At 30.2% G+C, this 21,875-nt stretch overlaps 3 protein-coding genes across 3 annotated transcripts; 1 reads left to right on the forward strand and 2 right to left on the reverse strand.

Annotated features, from left to right (window-relative positions):
• Nucleotides 1–1,639: 1,639 nt before the first annotated feature.
• On the forward strand, nt 1,640–7,172 carry LOC109802524 (ER membrane protein complex subunit-like protein). Its single transcript, XM_020363921.3, has 9 exons — nt 1,640–2,050; nt 2,250–2,312; nt 2,407–2,502; nt 3,594–3,641; nt 4,213–4,284; nt 4,899–4,957; nt 6,406–6,496; nt 6,631–6,840; nt 6,959–7,172. The coding sequence occupies exons 1-8, from the start codon at nt 1,742–1,744 to the stop codon at nt 6,793–6,795; spliced, it is 903 nt and encodes a 300-aa protein (XP_020219510.1). The 5' UTR covers nt 1,640–1,741; the 3' UTR covers nt 6,796–6,840; nt 6,959–7,172.
• Nucleotides 7,173–8,356: 1,184 nt separating this feature from the next.
• On the reverse strand, nt 8,357–14,828 carry LOC109802523 (calreticulin-3). The gene is made up of 14 exons (XM_020363920.3): nt 14,668–14,828; nt 13,951–14,058; nt 12,890–13,082; nt 12,301–12,559; nt 11,757–11,813; nt 11,618–11,665; nt 11,396–11,482; nt 11,219–11,276; nt 10,552–10,619; nt 10,318–10,410; nt 9,803–9,859; nt 9,623–9,715; nt 8,933–8,950; nt 8,357–8,653 (listed from the first exon to the last, which is right to left on the reverse strand). Exons 1-14 carry the CDS (start codon nt 14,774–14,776, stop codon nt 8,642–8,644), a joined length of 1,260 nt encoding a protein of 419 aa, XP_020219509.1. The 5' UTR covers nt 14,777–14,828; the 3' UTR covers nt 8,357–8,641.
• Nucleotides 14,829–18,337: 3,509 nt separating this feature from the next.
• On the reverse strand, nt 18,338–21,037 carry LOC109802690 (mitogen-activated protein kinase kinase kinase 20). Its single transcript, XM_020364103.2, has 2 exons — nt 19,436–21,037; nt 18,338–19,276 (listed from the first exon to the last, which is right to left on the reverse strand). The coding sequence occupies exons 1-2, from the start codon at nt 20,279–20,281 to the stop codon at nt 19,112–19,114; spliced, it is 1,011 nt and encodes a 336-aa protein (XP_020219692.2). The 5' UTR covers nt 20,282–21,037; the 3' UTR covers nt 18,338–19,111.
• Nucleotides 21,038–21,875: the final 838 nt, after the last annotated feature.

The raw sequence follows: 21,875 nt of genomic DNA on the forward strand, positions 1-21,875 counted from the left end.
ATCATCCATGGAGGTTCTTTGTTGTCAAGGTGCTTTGTCAAGATTACCACGAGGTAGTCCAAAATTTTGGTCTAATCAAACTTTTATGATCAATAAAAAATTGGAGGACATGAGAATTGAGTCTCAACTTTTTAATAAATTAGTTTTTGGTGGTATTTTTCACACAAAAAAAATAATGGTAGCTAGAGTTAAAAGCATCTAAATAGAGATAAATTATAGCCCTACCTATGGTATTATGTACTTAGAGGTTAATTTGGTAAGCATTGCACCTAATTTTTCATAATCAAACTATTGTTAGAGGAAGGAAAAACACCATTCATGGGCAAATGTTGGAAGATGACATGTGGAGTGTTGATGTTGAAAGTCTATAAAGTATTTTTGCAATATTTGTTTGTCTCAATTTCTCTAATAAATAACAAGACTTTGCAAATTAGGAGCTTTCCTTACTTAAGTAAGGATGTTACATTTGTATTGACAGCTACAATAACAAAGGATGAAGTCAAAACCACTCTTATGGTTATGAAATCTTTTAGAGTTTCTGGCCTAAACAAATTCCAACCTAATTCTTTTAAGAAGTATTAGGAGATTGTCTAAGATGATGTATGACTTATAGTTCAAGATGTTTTTACTTCTGCATGTTTATATGAAAGATTAGTTAAAACTTGCATTGTCCTTTTTCTTGAAAATTGGTTATCCTAATAAATTCAAGGACTTTAAGCCTATCAACATCTATAACGTCCCTACATAATTATTTCTAAAGTCATTGTCAATAGACTCCTTCCTTGTTTACAATGGATCATTAGTCTCATTCAAAAAAAATTTGTATCAGGTTGAGGTACCATTCACAATGCTATTTTTGTTCAAAAGTTTGTAACTTATTTGCATCAATCAAGAGTTAAGAATTTGTGTGTTTTCAGAATCGATTTAAAAAACACTTTGATCTGGTGAGATGAAAGACTTTTTAGAAGGTTTGTTGATGGATTTTGGCTTCCTTCAAACAATTGTTTCTATTGTCATGTGGATGTGGGTCCCACATTGTCTCTCTTATCTCAAATTTATTATTTTCAAAAAAAAAAAAAATTCCAACCCTCCTTTCACTATTTTTTTTACCAATCTTTAAAATCATTTCAAGTAAATACATTGTTAATAAGTATAAAATAGGGGTTCACTTATTCCAAGAGTAATTTTTAAAAATCTTGTTTTAGTTCCTTAAGTCACTAATAACATATTTAAAAGTGACTAATTAAGACAGTTGTGCAATATCAATCAAATTTAATGTGATATTTTCACTAATAAAAATACTAATAGGTAGATTTTATGCAATAATGTTTGATAAATTTCTTAACAAAATTTGAATATAAAGACTAAAATAAGATTTTTTAAAATTATAAGAATTAAAAACAACAATTTTAAATTTGAGGGACTAAAAACAGATTTATCCTAAATTTATGGGACTAAAAATATATTTAAGCCTATTTTTTTATAAATTTTAATTATACATAATAAATATTTATCATGTAAATTTAAGCTAAAATTAGACTATATATTTCTTTAGTATATTTTATTTCTTCTGTTTTTTGACCTGCCTTCTAAAAAAGCATCGTTCCCTCTTATTAATAAGTGTGGTATCTCTAAAAAAAAAAGGTACTAGAGTCTAGAGTGTCCACTAAATCAATCTTTAACACATAACAGCGGTCGTAGCGTAACACAAGCACAGACTGAGAAATCAGACGGCGAGAGAATGGGCGCGTTACCCTTCCGTTTCTTCTTCGCGGTGACTCTGCTGCTCACTTGCGCGTTAGGTTTCCAATCGGACGAGCTTCTCCTCGACGACGACGAGTTTGGCATCGAAGGTGGACGCTCCTTCGATTCCGATTCGCATCATCAACCTCCCGCCACCGCCACCACCTCTCGGAAGAGGTTTTCCGACTCCGCCTCCGCCTCCGATTCCAAGATCCAGTTCCCTCTCCAACACGCCTTCGGAGACTCCGATTTCTCCGACGCTGGCAACTTCTCTGCTCGCCTCAAGACTTGGAGCCACGGCGGCCAGGTCAATCCTACACCTCCCTCCCTCTCTGTTTATATTATAGCTTAAGAGTTGATATACGATTTATGAATTGATTTTGTGTCGATTCGAATTCGCAAATGTTTTTTTGCATTAGTTCTGTCTTATTGCACTGCGTTCTAGTGGATATAGTATCTGCGAGATTTGTGCTGTTGAACTGAAAAGCGTGTTTGATCTGTGATAGACTCTGACGAAGCTGAGGTTTAAGCGGGATCCTTTGACTGACGTTGAGCAGAAGAATTTTCAAGTAATTATTATGTGTTTTACATTGAGCTATTTTTCCTTGTGTATTTTGGCACGCTAGCATTGTATAAAGATGTGACGCTGTTCTCTTTTTACAGGAGCTGTTACGAGGAGATGATTTCTATAGGATTAGACTGCCGTCCAATGTTTTGAGCCCTCCCGGCCGGGAATATATTATTTCTTCGGTGAAAGCGGTAACTATGAATATGAATCAAGTTCTTGTCATTGTTGTATAGTATTAAATATTAAATATGAATAAAAAATTGAGTTTCCTTTTTCACGGCAACTATGGTTTAGTAGTCGGCTTTGTGCTTTGGGGATTAACAGCTTTTAGTTCCTGGGTTTGATTTTTCCGTTTCTAGCACTGTATTTGGTGATGTAAGTAATGGGGGGTACTGTGGTCTATGAAGCACCGACTCTGACACGAATATTGGACATGACTAATGTCCAAAATATAGGACAAAGAGCACGGCATGTGCATACATAAATATAATTAACAGACAAAAATGTAAATTGAGAAATGAGAATTAATATTTATATATATTTGGTATTCATCTTCAAAGTTGTTAATCTTTACAATCTTTATATGATAGTTACCATCAGAAAATGATTCATATCTCTTAAAAGTTAAAACAACTAGTCATTCTTATGAAAATGAGCCTCATAAAAAAAAAAGATGTTATGAGCCTTGCAATATTTAAAAATAAGTTGACTTTTTATTTTATGCTTTTATAATAGGAGTGATAGATGAGTGTTTATTTAAGAGTAGGTGTCGGCTCACTTTCTTGTTACAAGTTGTGTCAAAAAGGTATTCAAGTTGTGCCAAAGAGGTATCTAAGTTGTGTTGGAGAGGTGTATGAACCAACAAGAAAATAGTTTCTACTTATGACATTTTGGAGAGGTGTTAGACGCATGTCCAAAGCGTGTTTGACAAGTGTAATGTCCAAAACGTGTCAAACACACCAACATGACGTTATGTGGATGTGTTTGCATTTCACAGTTTGTGGTATTATAGTTTGCAATGTTGTTCTAATAATACTTGACATGATTTGTTTTACATTTATCATGCTATATTAAATGAAAGATGATCCGTTCCTTCTCTCTCTTTTTTGGTACTCCTTTTCACTTTAAGCATGTCTGCCTACTGTCAATAACTTGAATTCTTGTTTTGCTGGTATTTCATTGGTCACTGTTTTGGTGGTTGTGGCACTTTTATTTGGTGTTGCAGTTACTGTTTGAGCTTTAGACTCCAAGTAGAACTAACAATTCTGCCTTTCTGAACCAGCGATGTCTTCCAGGGGATGGATTGGAGGAGCATTTTGTAATACACATGGTAATATGTTTTATGATAATAAATATGCTTTTTATGCTGTGTTGGTGCTATTATAACTGCAAAGATAACTTCTCCACTTAATTCAAATTTTCATACATGAAGGGACTTGTCATATATGCTTGTGTCACATGAAAATGAAATCTGCTGTTTCCAAGATCGATTTCCATTAATGTTAAAATAATGCTAGGTCAGTAGAAGTCACATCTCATGAATACAGATTTGCCCTTGATTGTCAACTTTGGGACATTACGTGAGCTATGTTCATAAAAAAAATGAAAGTCATGTCTTATGAAAATGAGAAAAAAATAGTAAACTCTTATGATATAGATACAATGAATCAAGTTAGTGGAAGGAATATATAGAATATGATAGGGTTATCTCGTATTTTTTTATAAATGAAAAAAAATAAAAAAACTTGAGAGAATGGGTGGTGTCCTTATGCAATATTGTAGTAGAATACTTCAACTAGGAAGCAGAACTGAACATTGATTGTATAGCTTTTCTTACAGATCTATCTTCACGTTTTTTTTTAATTTCATTGAGTTTCACTCATTCAATTTTTATGTTTCAGGAAGGTGTTAATGTCTTGGCTGTCAATTATGGTGCTCCAGGGGCTTGCCCTTATCCCCGGCAACTGAAGCTTGTAAGTCGCTTTTACTTTTGACAACTGCTCTTATTGCTTCTTTTTTGTTGAGCTTAGCTCCACTTTTAAAAATTTCCAACACGTTTTGTTGTCTTCTATTTTCTCCTCCTCTTCTGTTTTGTTGTCTTCTAACTGTTTGTGTTTTACATGGAGTCAATAATACTATCTCTTTCCTTTACATACACAAAATGATATAAATACATTATTCATCACTTTTATTAGTTTTTATTGTATATATAATATTTTTTTAAGCATCTACAATGATAGTTGTATGTAATGCCAAAGCTGCTCGGTGGCTGTTTAGACAGAAACTTTTTACTTAGTTAATATATTATGGTCCTGATCCCTGCATGCATGAATTTTGGTAGAGTAAAATTTGCATATAAAGTGCCTTTAGAAACCACCTGAATATTCCATCATCCGTACTCATGTTCTGGTTGATTTTAACCTGTCATGCCACAACTTGTCCTTGTTCTTGATAGTTGCTAGGTGCGCAAAAAATCTAATGTGCATGTTTTCAAATCTATTTCATAGGCTTGTGCAAATTTAAAATTATGTCTATTGCCTGATCTTATATCGCAAATGCCAATCTCATACATCCTCTTTGTCTTTAGCCTGCAAAGTGGTCTTTCAAGTCATACACGGTTCTAAAGAACAGTGAACAAGCGCCAAGGTATATGTTCTATGATTGATGGTGTCACTCTTAATTGTTATTATTATTTTATTTAATATACAAATAATAACATAAAAGAAGCACACATAAGGTCTGTTTGGATAAACTTATCTAAAATCACTTTTAGGTGAAGGAAAAAAACAATATAAGTTTCTCAATAAGCTAAACTAGTTTATGCATAAGTAAAAAATAAGTTTTTGGAGAAGTTAATATGAGAGCTTCTACAAATTGACTTATGCAGAAGCTAATTTCATTTTTCCTTCTTATTTTCTCTAATAAGTGTTTTTGGAAAAGTTTACTTAACAAACTGGTAGTGTTCCTAGCATGGCTACTAAGGTATTGCATTCGGTTGTGGAAAACATTTTATCCAATAAAAAACATGGGAAATAAGTTTTATTCTCTGTCTGTCTGTCTCTCTTTTATCCTTTCTTGAAACTGAATTTCAATAATGTATAACACTGGTTTTCTCACTTTTATTATTACTGTTATAGTAGAAAGTCTACTTAAATGAAGTTGCCGTTGAACATAGAGCCTTGTCTGGCTTTAACTATTCTGCACCACTGTTTATTTATTTATTTTTTAAGTTACGCAGTCTGGATTGTCCCATGATTATTTCTGCGCAACAATTATTCTGACATTCCTATTTTCTTGTCTTTTTACTTGATGCACTCTATTATGATTGCATGTCTTTATCATAATATTCTTCCTTTAGTTTCACGTTCAATACTCCATTCACTTTTTTTTTTTTTTTTTTTTTCAAAATAGCACTTGGCAAGTATAAAGTAAAAGTGTACAATAATATTATTTAGTTACAAATTAGTCTATAATCATCATTAACATAACCTCGGGTCAACACTTAGGATGTCATCATTTGAGCCTTTAATTGTTGAATATCATATGGATCATGATAATGTCTATGATGACATTGAAGATTAATACAGCTATGAGGATGAAGATCTGGATGAACTTTACAATTTATGCATGTAATTAACAGCTTTAGTGTTAACCCTTCTTTCAAATAATTTTTAACAATGTTAAATGAAAAATGAATAGCAACTTTCTCTTATATTAGCGGAAGGCACCAATTCAAGAAAATAATTTAATGAAAAGTTTAATGAGATTGAAAATAATTGAATATGTTTCCTTGCTAAGAACTGTTTCCCTAAAGTATCTTAATTGAATAAAACAAAATTAGATAAAAAATGGAAAACCAGAAGGAGGAAATAGCTTTCTCAACCAAATGTTTCCTTGACGTTTTTGATTTTGATGATTACTTAATAAGATTAATATTGTCGTTATCTGGTGTGCTAGGGAGGAAGGAAGGGTAAACCTTTTGCTTTTGGCTTTTTAACAACAAACATGATATAGCTGTTGCATCCATCATCCGTGTCAAGCTTTTAGTAGTATGTCTGTATTTTTAATTCAACAAATATTTTTTGCTTCCACAGAACTCCAATATTTGCTGAAGATGTGCTTGGCGGAGAGGAGGGAGATGGTGAGGCTGTAAAGCCAATAGAAAAGTCCTTTTGGGCTAAATACGTGAGTATACAACATTCATTCGGTCTTGATCTTTGAGCCATAACTACCTCTTTATTTATTATCTATAAATAAAAAACTATAAATGCATGTATTTCTGAATTAACATTTTCTTCTGGAATCTTTCACGATACTAGTGGATGTACCTGATCCCTCTTGGACTCATTGTAATGAATGCCGTCACTCAAGCTATGAATATGCCCGATGAACAACCTGGCGGGCAACCTGGTGCTCAGACACAGCAGCAGCCAGGAGCTGCAGTACAGCGTGGACCAAGCTCTGGAGGTGTGCGTAGAAGATGATTAGTTAGCTTCCACTGCCTCGGAAAACATTATTTGAGGACATTGGTAAGGAATGAAATCTTAGGTTGACCTTTTACGTAACATTTTTTAATAATTTTAATTGCATATTAATAGCACTGCCCATATGAAAAAAAAACTGATTTGCTTGTAAACTTTGAAACAGGGATGTCTTGGACGTTTCAGTTAGACTTGACCAATTATTGTTATTGTTATATATTGAAATTTTGGCACGAATATCATTTTGGTTTCCTCTGATACTGTGATGTTTCTGGGGCGATTTGTATTACTCCCAAAAAAAGGTAAGTGGGATTAACCTAATTTGTTTATGGCCACGACAACTATGAATTTGAAATAATGAAATTTAGTTCTGAGTATCATCCTAACTCTTAAATAGTTTTTAAGCTAATAAAATTATATAAATAGTCCCTAAATATTAAATACTTATCAATTTAGTCTCTGGGTTGATATGTTTTGCTAAAGTTGAGGGATTAATTTAAATTATTTTTAACACTTAAGAATAGTTTTTAAACTAATAAAGTTATATAAACAGTCCCAAAATATTAAATATTTATCAATTTAGTCTCTGGATTGATATATTTTGTAAAGTTGAGGGGTTAATTTGAAATTATTTTCAATACTTAGGAATTATGTAGCGAGATTTCTAAAACTTTAGGGATTATGTACATAATTTCAGTAGTTTAAGAATTATTTAAGAGAGTAATATTTTAGGAATTAAATTGATGGTTTATATGGTGTATGTTTAGTTCCATATTTATGATTCAAGTTTAAGTAAAAATTGCATCAAATATTCATATCCACTCAGTTTGGATAAAAACTTAATTGAGACGAAGACACTGATAACTACCTAAACAGGAGGCCCTGTGCCTTAAAGGGGTATACTGTGAGATAGCAACCTTTAATAAAATATCAACGAATGTTATGAATTATGAATAAAATTTACATCAAGTTCTTTATATTGTTCTCAAGAGTAACCAGCTTTATGAAGGGCTTAATGTGCGCGTCTACATTTCACAAATTGTGCAAACTTAAAATGTATTGTCAATCATGCACCAATTTGGTTAATCATGCTATTCCTTTTTCGTCTTTAGCCTGCAAGAGGGTCTTTCAAGTCACACCAATTTGGCCAAGGGAGGGAGCATTGAACTTCAAAGTTCCCTGTAGGCATTTGTCCAATAGAAAACAGAAAATTCTTTTATTTAACCTTCTTTCTTCATTTCCTTTTTTTTCTTTGTAAAAAAGAAGTTCAAATGTATAAGGGTGTTGGAGTGTTTCTGTATTAATACATTTTTGCTAAATATCAGTTATACAAGGAAAATAGCGTTTGAATAGTTGTATTCTGGTAACAATTTCTCACATTTTCCCCCAGTTTTTCTTTATCACATCACCCATTTTATTTCATACTTCTCTCCTTATTTTAAAAACTACCGAGAAATTTATGCGAAAATAGCATTACTTATGGAGTATATACTATTTATTTTTGTGTCAATTTCATAATATTTGTAAATAATAATTTGGATGTTATACGAAGAACGTATGAACGTTGCTAAAAAAACTCTCGTGCACATTTCAATAGCCCTTGAACCAAGCTTCGTATCAATGACAAATTAGGTTTTGTTTTCCCAGTCTATCAAAGATGCATGACAATGAAAGGAGGAAAGAGTAAAATAATACATAGCTATGCGACAAATAGACTATTATTATTTGGAAAGTTTAATTTTAAAATTAACATGAGCTGGAATATGGCACCACTATCAACGTAACTTTAATTCATAACAATGTCGAAATTCTTGTCAACCAGATACGAGAAAAAGGACGTTTTATCCCATCAAAGCTCATCCTGCACATCAAAGAAAGTCAATTTTTGAGTACAACAGCCAGAAAGATGTCAAAGATTGCATATCAATCACACTTATTCCCCAACCACGTACTGCAACCAAAGACAGTTTTTTTTTTTCCCCTCTTTTATTTATTTTAATTGGTGTTATGACATGTAAAGGTATGGTCCAAAAATAAAAAAAAGGTGCAAATTTTGGAGATTGATCACCAAAATGCCATCTCGATTTCAATGAACCAACTTAGCATTAGAGAAATAACTTGGGAAGAAAATGAGACTTACATGATAATCATGGCGATGCTGCACATAGGAAAACAACCAAGTGTAAGTAAAATTTATCATTGTTTCAAAACAAGGCAACAGAAAAGTATTGGGAAATCACGGAGAATATTTCTAACTCTATCATAATTCCTTAAACAATATTTTATTTTATTTTATTTTATAAGGATTAAGTGTCAGAACAATCTGGTCACTTTGTTGCCAAAGTCATTGTGAGTAACAAATTAACCAATTCAATGTTCTTCTTCATTCTTTGTCAAATAAATTTACTGAGATCTAACTGAAAGTACAGTAGCTAATGTTTCGAAACAAAGTTCTTCCTTCCCTAAATCATTCTCTAACAAAGGTTCTTGCCAAACTTTTAGTTTCGAGGGCAATCATCCCATAGTATATAGCTCTAAAAAATGGCCAGTCACAAGTATATATAATTATTAAGAGAATGTGGTGACAATTTCCCAGAACTAAGACTCAAAGTAAAATGCTTCCCAAAACATTATTAGGAAAATTGATTTGCCTTCCACACACATTTTACTAGGGAGGATAGATCAAAGCCATAGTACTAGAATAAAGCTTTGGAACTGGAGTTCTATTCCAATCTAGTTTCTATTCCACTTGTCTTATCCTCAAAAACGAGTGAAGATTCATTAAAAGGGAAAAGAATGAATGTTGAATATATTCATGTATGATACTAACCCTGTATCTGTCTCTATATCTGTCCCGGTATCGCCGATCATGACCTCTCTCTCGTCTACGCCTTTCACCTTCTTCTCTTGCTCTTTGCGCCTCCTGCACGAATACGAGTTAGGATTTTGGAAAAAAGAAACTAGGGTGATTCAAGACGGATGATGGAACTCAAAAGTTATGCCCATGTACCTCCTCCTCTTTGGCTTTTCTGACTTTCTCTGCTTCCTCAAAACCTTCCTTTTCAATCTGAGATGCCAAAAAATAAGGGTCACCTAAACATGTACCCTAAGAGATGACACATATTAAGGAGAACCGAATACATTCGTTCTTTTTACCAAATGGACACTTTCTGGAGCAAATCAAATGCAGCTTCAAAAAGGCTTAATAAGTTTCAAGACCATACATTTTACAGTATTGTTCATATCCGGCCATGCTGTTTTAAATTTTCAATCCAGTCCCTTAATTTAACGTTTCAAGGTATCCCTATTATTTGTTGCCATCCAATTCCAAATAAGTCAGATAGGTTATTGTTTGGTTAATGTCTATTTTGTACATCACATCAACTAAAACATTTTCACCAGAATAAGCCGTAAGTGACTCTATTTACAGCCTTAGATGAAAGTTGATTATAGGACTACATTGAACACATATCGCTCACTACAGGTTGGATATGGAGCTAAATCAAATGCAAGAGATAAACTCACCTCCCTGTTGGCAAGCACTTCCTCAACAACTTGTTTTGCATAATCAGGATCATCACAAATCAAAACGTTGTCAAAAACTGAACCACCTTTAACCTGAAACACAATATTTGGTTTATATTAACAGCATCCACACATTTTTGCCCAATGACTTTGCACTTAATAAAGAGGCAGAGAGAAGTCTACATTATAATATAACATGCCAACACTAAATTTGGAAGGTTACATTTACCATACCTGCCAAACTTCAATGCCCACATACTTGATAGGCTTAAGCACATAAAGATCAGGGTCATCTTCAAACTCTGATAAGGATAAAAATGAAATTGAAGCATTCCTTAGTATGCAGGAAAATATGTAATATATATATATATATATATATATATATATATATATATATATATATATATATATATATATATATATATATATATATATATATATATATATAGAGGAGAATTCAAACGACGCTGGTGTAATTTTTACTAAGTGTTACACTGCTCAATAACTTTATATTAAACGTGAATTTTGAAAATTCAACCGTTAGATTGAAAGTTCATATTTCTTAAATCATATATATCAAATTTTATATTAATCTAAAATGATTTGATACTTCATTCTAATAAAACAAAATTGATGTAATATATACATTTCAAAATATACTAAAATATGAACACTTTGATTACCTTCAAGTTGTTGTTCAATTTTAATAAAATTTGGTTTATATGATCTAAGAAATATGAACTTTCAATCGGTTGAATTTTCAAAATTCACATTTAATATAAAGTTATTGAGCGGTGTAACACTTAGTAAAAGTTACACCGGTGTCGTTTGAACCCTTTTCATATATATATATATATATATTAAATTCCCACAAAGAACCTAGATATACATTTGAACGTACCTGGATTATCTATCCATGGAGTTTTCCATTTTCCTTTGTAGTTAGGGTTCTTGATTTTCTGTCAACATAGGGGTAACAAGTAAGAGAGAATGGATGATGAAAGAAAACTGAAAAGGAATAAGGAAAAATTAATGTTTATTCCATGGTGGTTAGCTTCCCCAAACTTGATCAACAAACCTTTCTTTTCCATGGTCCTTTGTATGCTGGATTTGGTATCTTTGGTGGTTTCCATTTCCCGTCTTCCTCTTCATCCCAGTTATCAGGCTAATTTAAAGGGAAAAATGTACATAATTAGGAAAAAAAAATCACTCATCTCTCCCTGTCGAGAAGTCATCATATCAGAAAACTGAGAAAACCAAATAATGCATCAAGCAAGATAAGCAAGGAACTATGACTAACCTCTTTAGCATTTGGGTCAGGAATTTCTCTTGGGATCGAATCATATCCCTGCAATAGCAATAAACAAATTAATGAGCTTTCCATCTCATGGACTAAAACTACCATCCCCTTGTTCTATTATCATCAGCTTTTGGATTACCTCAGGTTTGACATCATTAGGGTCTTCAATGTATTCTCTTTCCTCCCAGTCTGCAGGCTGCAATTTGAAAGATGTTTTAATTTCAAAAATCAAGTTATTGTTAGAAGAAAAAAGGCATCTCAACCATAGGATTTGATTGGGATAAGTTAAGTCTCTTTATGGTAAAACAGGAAATCTAAACCGAGTTATAATATTGTTACAAGATATGTAAATCACCAAAAGAATCATAACATACTAAAGGACAACATCAGAAGTTAACTATTAAGATTCTGTATGAATAAACTTTTTCCAAAAATACTTCTATGAGAAAAAAATAGAAAGGAAAAATGAAATAAACTTCCATAAGTTAAAACTAGCTCATGCATAAGTTAAAAATAAGTTTTTCTGAAAGCTAACATGAGAGAGTTTCTACAAATTAACTTATGCATAAATTACTTTCAACTTATGGAGAAATTTATTTTATTTTCCTCCCTATTTTTTTTAATAAATACTTCTGGAGAAGTTTATCCAAACAGACCTTAAGTAAAGTAGTTAAAAGTTAAACCTTTTTGGCCTTGACATCTTTGATTTTTCGTGGAGGAAGAATATCCCAATCTGTATACATGCTTCCGGAATCTCTCTCTCTATTGTCAACCAGCACACTGTATGAGGCATCTGGCCGAAGAATGAATGTGTAGAAATGAGTTAACTTGTCAGTTTCACATTGCAGGTCCTTCTTTATGGGGTAATTTTGACCGTGGTAGGAGAGTATCACATGGAGCTTCTTTGTATCAGTACCACACAAATCTGGTCCAAACATCAAACTATAGAGAATGTGTCAGCATGACATTCTTTCTTTCTTCTTTTATGGTAAAAATAGAAAACACAGGCAGAGAAGAAAAATAATGAAGTCACAACAGAAGTGGTACATAAAGTGTTCAATAAGAACAATACGAGGTGAGGCAAAATGAGATGTTATCATCAGAGCAAGCTAATGAAAACAGAAAAATACAATGCATATGGAATATAAATTTGGAGGTCAAGATATATAAACTTTCTCCCATGAAATTAGCTTATTTAGGTTGCAGATTTTCTTCACCTGATATAAATCAAGAAGTAAAAGCAAAATGAAGAAAATGGAATAAGCAACATACATATAAGGCGTATCCCCACCAAACTTCTTTTGATTAACAAATCCGGAGAGGAGCTTGATGTAACCTCCACCACACTCAATTTCTTGCTCAAATTTTACAGAATACTGGAGGACCAATGTTCTGTTCTTGTTGCTGAATTCTGGTATTTTTGCAGAGATGGCAGAATGTTTGGCATCGCTAGATGTTTGAATACCTACAATGTTCCACAAAATGGCAAAATGTTACAACACCAACCACATTCCTGTTACTACCATTTTGTACATATTAAGAAAGGAAACAATTACAAGTTCCTCAAAATGTAAAGTGTATTCACCAATTGAAATTTTGTGCGAGTAAATTACTCTCCCCTGATCTGTATTCTGCATTTACGACACAAACCTCCCCTCCATTATGAAAATTGCACAAAAGTTCCTTATGTTTATACATTTTTATTTTAAATACAAGCCAATTCCATAATGTTATCACACCTAACAAATTTACCAAAAGTTATTAGTATAAGTGGTTCGACATTTATGTTCCTTAACTAAGGGCCGAGGTTTAATCTATACCTTGCTTGTGGAGTTACTAGAGGTGCACTTTTGCTCTAAAAATGGGTCAACCTGGTGGGAGGCAGTTAATCAGTAATACCTAATAGATTTTCTGACAGATTTTACCCCCAAAATTTTGAGAAATTATTAGGTAGTCTTGGATCACATGGTCCCTAATTAATCTCTACATGACATGTTGTTAGGTGCAATTAATGTTTTCTCATAAGTTAAAAAACTTAAATACATGTCATATAGTTGTTGGTTGAAACCATAAATATTTGGTGTCTTTAAACTACCTAATAATTTCTCCAAAATTTTGGAATCAAAATCTTTCTTTTTCCTACACTAGTTCAGCCTTAAATGTTGAGAAAGAGAAAGAATCCACTCATTCAAACATTGATATCATTAATATAAATGCAAATGTCCACCCTCCCCTTTCTGTTGTTAAAACATACAAACAATAACTTAAAATAATCCATTTCAAATTTTATGTGAATGAATAGTATATTGAAGTTAAACTAAATCAAAAAGTACCTTTATCATCTGGATCACCAGCCCATTTTCCAGCTGTGTGCTTGAATGAACCTGCTTTGCCCTCACTGCTTTTCCAGTCTGATTTTACCCACCGACCTCGCCATCCATCTTTACAGAAACCAAAACACATTATCACACTCAAATCATATATTCATATCTAAGAAAAAAAAGAAAAAAAAAACCCCTATAAAACTAAAAGTAGAATTCCTTTGATGTGTTAGGCACTGGTTGGTTTGCTTTTTTTGTTTACATTTTGCTTTTGTGAATAAATAGTAAAAACAATAAAATTTTGCTTTAGCTCTCCTTTACAAAAAACAAAACGACACACAAAAAAAGTGTATCTCTTTACAAAAAGTGACATTCGTGGAGCAATTATTGGTGAAAAAGTATACGAGTTAAAACTGAAAACATAAAACAAATCAAACACCGTGTTCCTTGTGATTTCTCCATATACAAACAAGAAATGATTCTGTTGGAAAAAAACTGGCGGAGAAGAGTGATTGAAGAAACTAAAATAGAAATTTGCTAAATATGTTAAAAAAATATATTACGATTGCACATACGTGGCTTATTTAATTAATGAATAATCTATTTAATTACCAATTACCTAACCAATCACCAACTAGCCAAAGTATATTCACATGAGGTAACGGTTGATACATATATGTAACTAAAAAGTAAGCATAAAAAAATAAAAACAGAAGAAAATAACAATACCGTCAAAGCGCTCTTCGAAAATGATTTCAGAAACTGAAACTTGTATTAGCAGCAAACAAAACAACACAAACCCAAACTTGTTCACTTGAATTATGCCATTTTCTGCCATTTACAGAGAAAGCAATATTTGCTTTCTGCCACTGATCATTTCCAGTTGCAGAGTTGAGCTTACTTATAGAGGACCCATATGCTTCTTTGCCCTCCCCATGCCATCAAAATTACTCATATGCCACACACTAAAGTGACACTTTTGCACAATGTTAAATTTCACTAAACTAAGCATATAAGATAAGCTTTTTATTATTTTTCTTGCTTCATTAGCGTGATCTTTACTTTGAAATGAAATGATCGATGTTGATGGTTGAAGTCTAATTAGTGTTGCAATTGTCGAATAGAGGGCCAATTTGACGTGGCAATAGCCAATGGTGCCAATTCTTTATGGCATTTCTGTGTCATTTTTATTTTTTTGATTTTTTAAAATGAGAGAAAGAGGAAGTCAAAGTCTTCGTGACCTTACAAAAGTTCGAGGAAAGCCAGAAAAAAGAGACATATTTAATGGTCCACTGAATCTTCATCGCTCCTTCGAGGACGACTTGAATTTTCAGCGTTGACCCACAGTCAACCTGGCCGTGTAGAAGGTTGATGCAAATTATTTTTTCATCCACATTGGTTAAAAATAATTATGAAATGTATCATTTAGTTTTATTCATATATTCTTCTTGTGATTTTTAATAACAATATTTTATTTATTGATCTTTTAACTAATACTATTTTGATACTCGTTAATCATTATGAAAGTTTTTTTAGATGATCGGTGAGTTTAGAAGTATTAACTACATTTTTCTTTTTTACAATATGATGATAAAAAAAATGGTTCGTGTTACACACAATGGTTATGAGTCATATGATACATGAAGTATCCAAAGTTGTGCAGCTAAATGATTTTTTTTATTTATTTATTTTTTTTTTATGTATAACGCAAGTATATTTTAGACAATTTTATTTGGATGGAATAAAACTATTATGAACGATAAAATTTTCTCACAAATTATGTAACACATATGTATACTTAAGACTATTAATTAAATTAGATAAGTTGATTTACTTACTCTTTGAGACTATATAAAAGAACAAAGAATGAAGGATCAAACTTTTACTCTCACTACCAGCTCATCAATATTTCTGTGTAAACTTTCCAAACTTTTGGGCCCATGAGACAATTGTTGAGCCCATATTGGCTTCTGCCCTGTAACCCAGTTGAGCCTCTAACAACTTGTATAGAAATCATCTCACCAACCATTTTTGTTTCGGAAATCAGCATCTCATAAGTAATAATATAATTAACTGCAAAATTGATTGCCCTAGAGATGAAGTGATTTTAAGATAATATTCAAAACTTGACATAACTTATAAAATGGTAGCTGAAACTTGTTCTGCTATAGAAAACAGTAAATGACATGAAGTTAAGATGATTGAATTGTAGCTTAATTTAATTGTATGTTGAGTTGAATTGAAATCACTTATCTTTAGGAGGGGTCCGTCCCCTAAACAAAATTTGAGTTGATATACAGGTTAGTCAAAATGACAAACTAAATTTCAGAAGAATCGCGGTTAAGTGTTCCACTATATAATGAGATGTGAGATTTATAAATTGTGAATATTTTACCTATTTTACTATAAGATTGATGTTATAGTTCTTGAGTCATTTCAACCAGGTCTAGCTTTGAGTTTTCTCGGTACGTTAGATAAATCAAAAAAATGTTATCCCAATTAGTTAAATATTATGATTTCAATTCTCAAACCCAACATACAATTAGATATATATATATATATATATATATATATATATATATATATATATATTAAAAAAATATTAAATGAATCATACGTTTGTATTAGACTATGAATTTATAAAAAAAAATTGACATATTATAATAAAGTTTGTGATGGCTAAGAAATAAAGATTCGGAATTTAATTTTAAGATTTCAACAAATAAAAAAATAGTTATTTGATTAGATAAATTAGAAATTTAGTAATCTTAAGAGCTACTGAATGCACTGGATTTTTACACCTAAAGAAATATAAGAAAATAAATTAACTAGTATTTTAACATGTGTATTACACATGCTAAATGTTTGTGATAGTAAATTATATATACAAGTAAATATTATATTTAAATATAAATAAATTATATTTAAAAGTTATATATAAATAAATATTTTTAAACATATAAATTATATTTTATATTTATAATAAATAATCTACTTATTTATAATTTACTTTAAAATTATTAAAATATAATTTATAGATATAATAATTAAAATAAAATTAGATAAGAAGTTAAAAGAGTTATTAAAAAAATTGTAAAATTTATTTTAAAATATTAAAATTTAATTCACATATAAATATAACAAATAAAAATTGAATTGTAAAGAACTTTAAAAAAAATCTCTAGAAATACTTTCATTAAATAAAATTTTCTAAAACCATTTTCATATAAGATAAAATTTCATATTTAATATATGAGAGTTGATGATAAATTAAACTTTTCTATTTATATTTAGTACAACCAAATTATTTTTCTAAAATCATAGATTTTTCTAAATTTGTAGAAATTTTTTTATTAAAAAATGTAAATATAAATTATCAATTATTTAATTTATTTTTATAATATAGTTTTATTATGTAAACTTTACTTTAATATTATATAATGAATTTTGTATTTTTTGACCTATAACTTTATTTGACTCAATTAGAAAAAAAAAAGTTAATATTTCCAATTCGATAAATTTTAATCAAGTTGGATAATGGATTCATTGGAATCCAAGCCAACCCACTTATACTCGTATAAGATATTAGGTTAAATCAATTATTCACTTAATTGTGATTTTAGTTCATTTAAAAAAATAAATTTTAGTTTGTAATTGAAAACAATAAATCAAAAATTAAAATTAAAAATCTTCAAGGTTGTGATTTCATTGATCATTATTACCCCCAATTTGAATTGTATGAATTCTAACGTAAATGACAATTTTATTTCTCAAGTTTCTTATCCTTTATACATGAAAATTAACACCTTTTATCTTATAAAACTCCAAATTGACCGTAAAAAATTTCTACAAAAGGAAAAAATTCGTTCTGAGAAGTCGATTAAATAATTAATCTAATTAAAAGCTTAAAAAATCTGTTTGATCATGCAAATACTCCAAACCTGTTTGTTTTAGGGTTTCATTAATTAACATATAATTCGATCATGCACTATGAATCGACTAATATAAAATTAAATGCTAAAATAACCTAAAAATACAAAGAGAAATCATTAATTAACAAAAAAAAGTCCATAGAAAATAACTACATCACAACCTCATTAAAATCCGTGACCATTTAACAAATGCGAAGTAGTTAGAAAGACAAAAGATAATTTTGGTTATTTATAATATTACTTTATGAGATCGTTTTGGAATAATAAACAAGAAATTGGAGATATCTCTAAAACGAGGGACAAAAAAAAGTGGCTAAAATAACAATCACGTATTAATATTTTAAATAAATTATATTGACATCCCTAGATTTCATGAACTTCACAAACTTCACAAACACTTAGTAATTTTTCCAAAAATCACCCTTAATCATTTTAAAAAATATTATATTAATTTCTATATTATTTGAAAAATATTATACTGTGACCAATGGATTGCTTGTAAGAGAGATTTCTATAATAATTTATAAATATATAAAAAAATAGGAGTTTCAATGCAAAATTTATAAAACTTCAAAAAAAAAATATCGGTGTAATTTACTATAATATTTTTAAAATTAGTTTCACTATTAATTTGATAAAGGCACAAATTTGTGATTTAGAAAAATGCGACACTATAAGAAACTAAGCTATGCGGAAATTAGTGACATATGACAATTATAGGAAATTATTTAACAATTTGATTTTTTTTTCTCACTGCAATGTTACAAATAGTTTTAGCCATAACCACTTTACTTTGTTTGGGGTGATAGAATGTTCTGTAATTTCCTATAATAAAATTTATATATATTTGTAACTAAGCTATGAGGAAAATAAACGTTGAAGAATCTAAATATTAAGGAAAACCATTAAAAAAATACGCTTGGTTAATTTTCATTATATGCATATATACTTTAAAGATTTTGTAAGAAATAGTACGGTTCAAAACCCAAAATTAAAACATATAAATTTATTAAAGATCTAGTTCAATTGGTTTAAACAAGATATGCAAATTGTTATAAATTCTTCTAATACGAGTTGAATTATCACTAATAAAAAAAAATAGATAAATAAATTTATCAAAAAATCCAACATAATTAATTGAGGAGAATTTAAGAGTGTTATAAAATATAAATCAACTTGATGTTTAGGTCGATTTTTGGATATAAACAACATGCAAATAAATTTGTACAATTATTGTCTTTTCACTCTAATAGTGAAAGGAGGTCACTTGGTAACAAATTTGAGAGCGAATTTGAGAAACCGCACGAACTTGACACACCACGTGTAATTTCTGGAGAATTATTATCCAATTCGAGACCAACATGCCTTGTCTTGATGAATTTGGATTCAACAAAATTTTCATTTTCCTACAAAGAAAAGAATCTCAAAGTTAGTTACAGTTAAGGTCTAGACTTTATATATATATATATGTATGATTAGAATCACGAATTCCATGTTATTTGGATAATGGGTTTAGGAAGAAAAAAAGAAAAGATTAATTGATGAAAAAGAATGATGAGTCTTACCAAAAAAATTTTATCCGTAATAGAAAGAAAAGGATGATTAAGAAGCATGTTGGCAGTGGACCTCTGAGAAGGGTTCTTGAGAAAGCACTTATTCAAGAAATCTTGACAAAGAGGAGTGAAATCGGAAGGTATTGGTGGTGCTTCCTTAAGAACCGCAAGTTTAAACATTAAGTCACGTAAGGTGGGAACTTTGTGCCATGCAGGTAAACCAGTGAGCATTTCAATAACCATGCATCCAAGAGACCATATATCCAAGGCTGCTTCGATTTGCCCCCTCACTGATTCTGGTGACATGTAATATGGTGAACCTCTAAACTTAATCTTCCAAAAGTCACCATCAAACACCTCTTCTTTCCTCTTAGACATTCCAAAATCACCAATCTTTAGTTCATACTCCACACCATGTTCTTGGGAAGGAAATAAAAGAACGTTGTCCGGTTTAAGATCACAATGAATGACTCCAAATTCATGAATCACAGAAAGCCCTTTCAGAAGCATGCGTGTGTACACTTTTACTTCACTCTCCAATAGTGATTTTCTCCTTTTGATCAAGTTTCCAAGAGAGCCATAAGGAGCAAACTCCATCATCAGATTGTAGACATAACCACTATTCTCTATGGAGGGTACGCCCCCAATGCACTGAACAATTTCTTTGCGACCATGGAATAAATTCAATATGGCTTCTTCTTTCTCCAAAGATTCTTCCCTGTGAGGCTTTGAACTCTTAACAGCTATCAACACTTCTTGCACTTCTTTTGGAAAAATGGTCGTAGCAAGAGAGACAGTTCCAAAGGAACCTTCTCCCAGAACCCTTATCTTCTTCCATTCGGTAAACATCGTGATCATTTGATGTTTCTTCACACCATTCTTGAATGAGCTATGAGTATATATATTTAGAAAACTTCGTGAAATTCGTGGAGGGAAAAAAATTCATAATCATCCGTCCTTTTTCATGTAATCTCAACTAATTAGATTTGCTATCTAATTAATAAATTTTCATAGAATGTAGTTGATATCAGGTAATTTATGATTGATTTCCATCAAGTGTTATGATATAATTCTATTTCTGCAAAATATATATATATATATAGTTAGATTTTAAATTAACGGATAAATTAAAATTACAAAAATTCAAATGGTGAGATGAAATTCACAAAAATAATTGAGGGCGGGATTTGCCAAATTTAAAAGACAAATTCTAAAGCAAAATTAAGTCTAATATAAATATTATCATTCTATAAAATACTTCTTTCTTAATTGAAATCTATATAGGGATTTGCCAAATTTAAAAGTCAAATTCTAAAGTAAAATTAATTATAATATAAAAATTATCATTCTATAAAATACTTCTTTCTTAACTAAAATTCATATACAAATATCTTGTTATCGTGTCAATTTTAATTATGTTAATAAATTTAATTTATAATCTATCGTGAAATTCTTGGAGGGAAAAATTCATAATCATTTCACTTTTTTATTATTATTTAAATAATCAATTCTGATTTATTCTACAAGAAAAAAAAAATAGATCACATATATATTTAGTTAAAATCTTTGTGAACATTAAATTGAAGATTAAATTTCTTCTGCAACTAATTATTTTATCTTATCTTTGTTTCTATTTATCATTACATCATTTATTATCTTTTCTTATATTGTTGGAATAGATCACATATATATTAAGCTAAATCTTCATGAATTTTACATGTAATCTCAGCTAATTAGATTTAGTTGTATAATTAAATTTTGATAGTCTGTAGTTGATTTCCAATAATTTATGAATGATAATTAGATAAATTTCTGTCTACAAAAATTTAGAAACTAATCTTACATTTTTTTTTTTCAAACAAAGTAAACCATGAGCTATCTACCAGAAGAGGAAGAAGATGAAATTCACAAATATAATTGAGTGCAGGATTTGTCTAATTGAAAAAGAAAATTCTAAAGAAAAATTAAGTTTAACACAAAATTATCATTAATAATATTCGTTATATTATTTTCGATGAAATAAATAAATTATCTATTTCATTATACGGGAAGTGGATGCAATCCTGTTTATTTTATTCTATATATTTGACTGTAGAGTTATGTTTATATTTTATCTTAACATGATAAAAGTAAAAAACTAAAATATATATTAAATGATGAAAATAACATCATTAATTATATTAGTGTGAATTATAGCACCTTTGAAGATATGTGAGATTAGATATAACTTCCGTTTTTTTTTTTCCTGCAATAATTTCCTTAATTATTTGAAAAATATTATATTAACATTCTTTAAACATTACATTAACTCACTTAATTATTTAAAAAATATTAAATTATGATATCTAATAAAAAAAAGTTGATGGAAACATTAAAAATAAAAAAAAAATAAAAAAAATAAGAAAGTTGTGTCCAATATCACCGAATGTTAGAGGGTTTCATTGTAATTTAC

The sequence above is a fragment of the Cajanus cajan genome, chromosome 4, assembly GCF_000230855.2.
Source record: "Cajanus cajan strain Asha chromosome 4, NIPB_CcT2T_4, whole genome shotgun sequence".
In the NCBI taxonomy this organism is placed as follows: domain Eukaryota; kingdom Viridiplantae; phylum Streptophyta; class Magnoliopsida; order Fabales; family Fabaceae; genus Cajanus; species Cajanus cajan.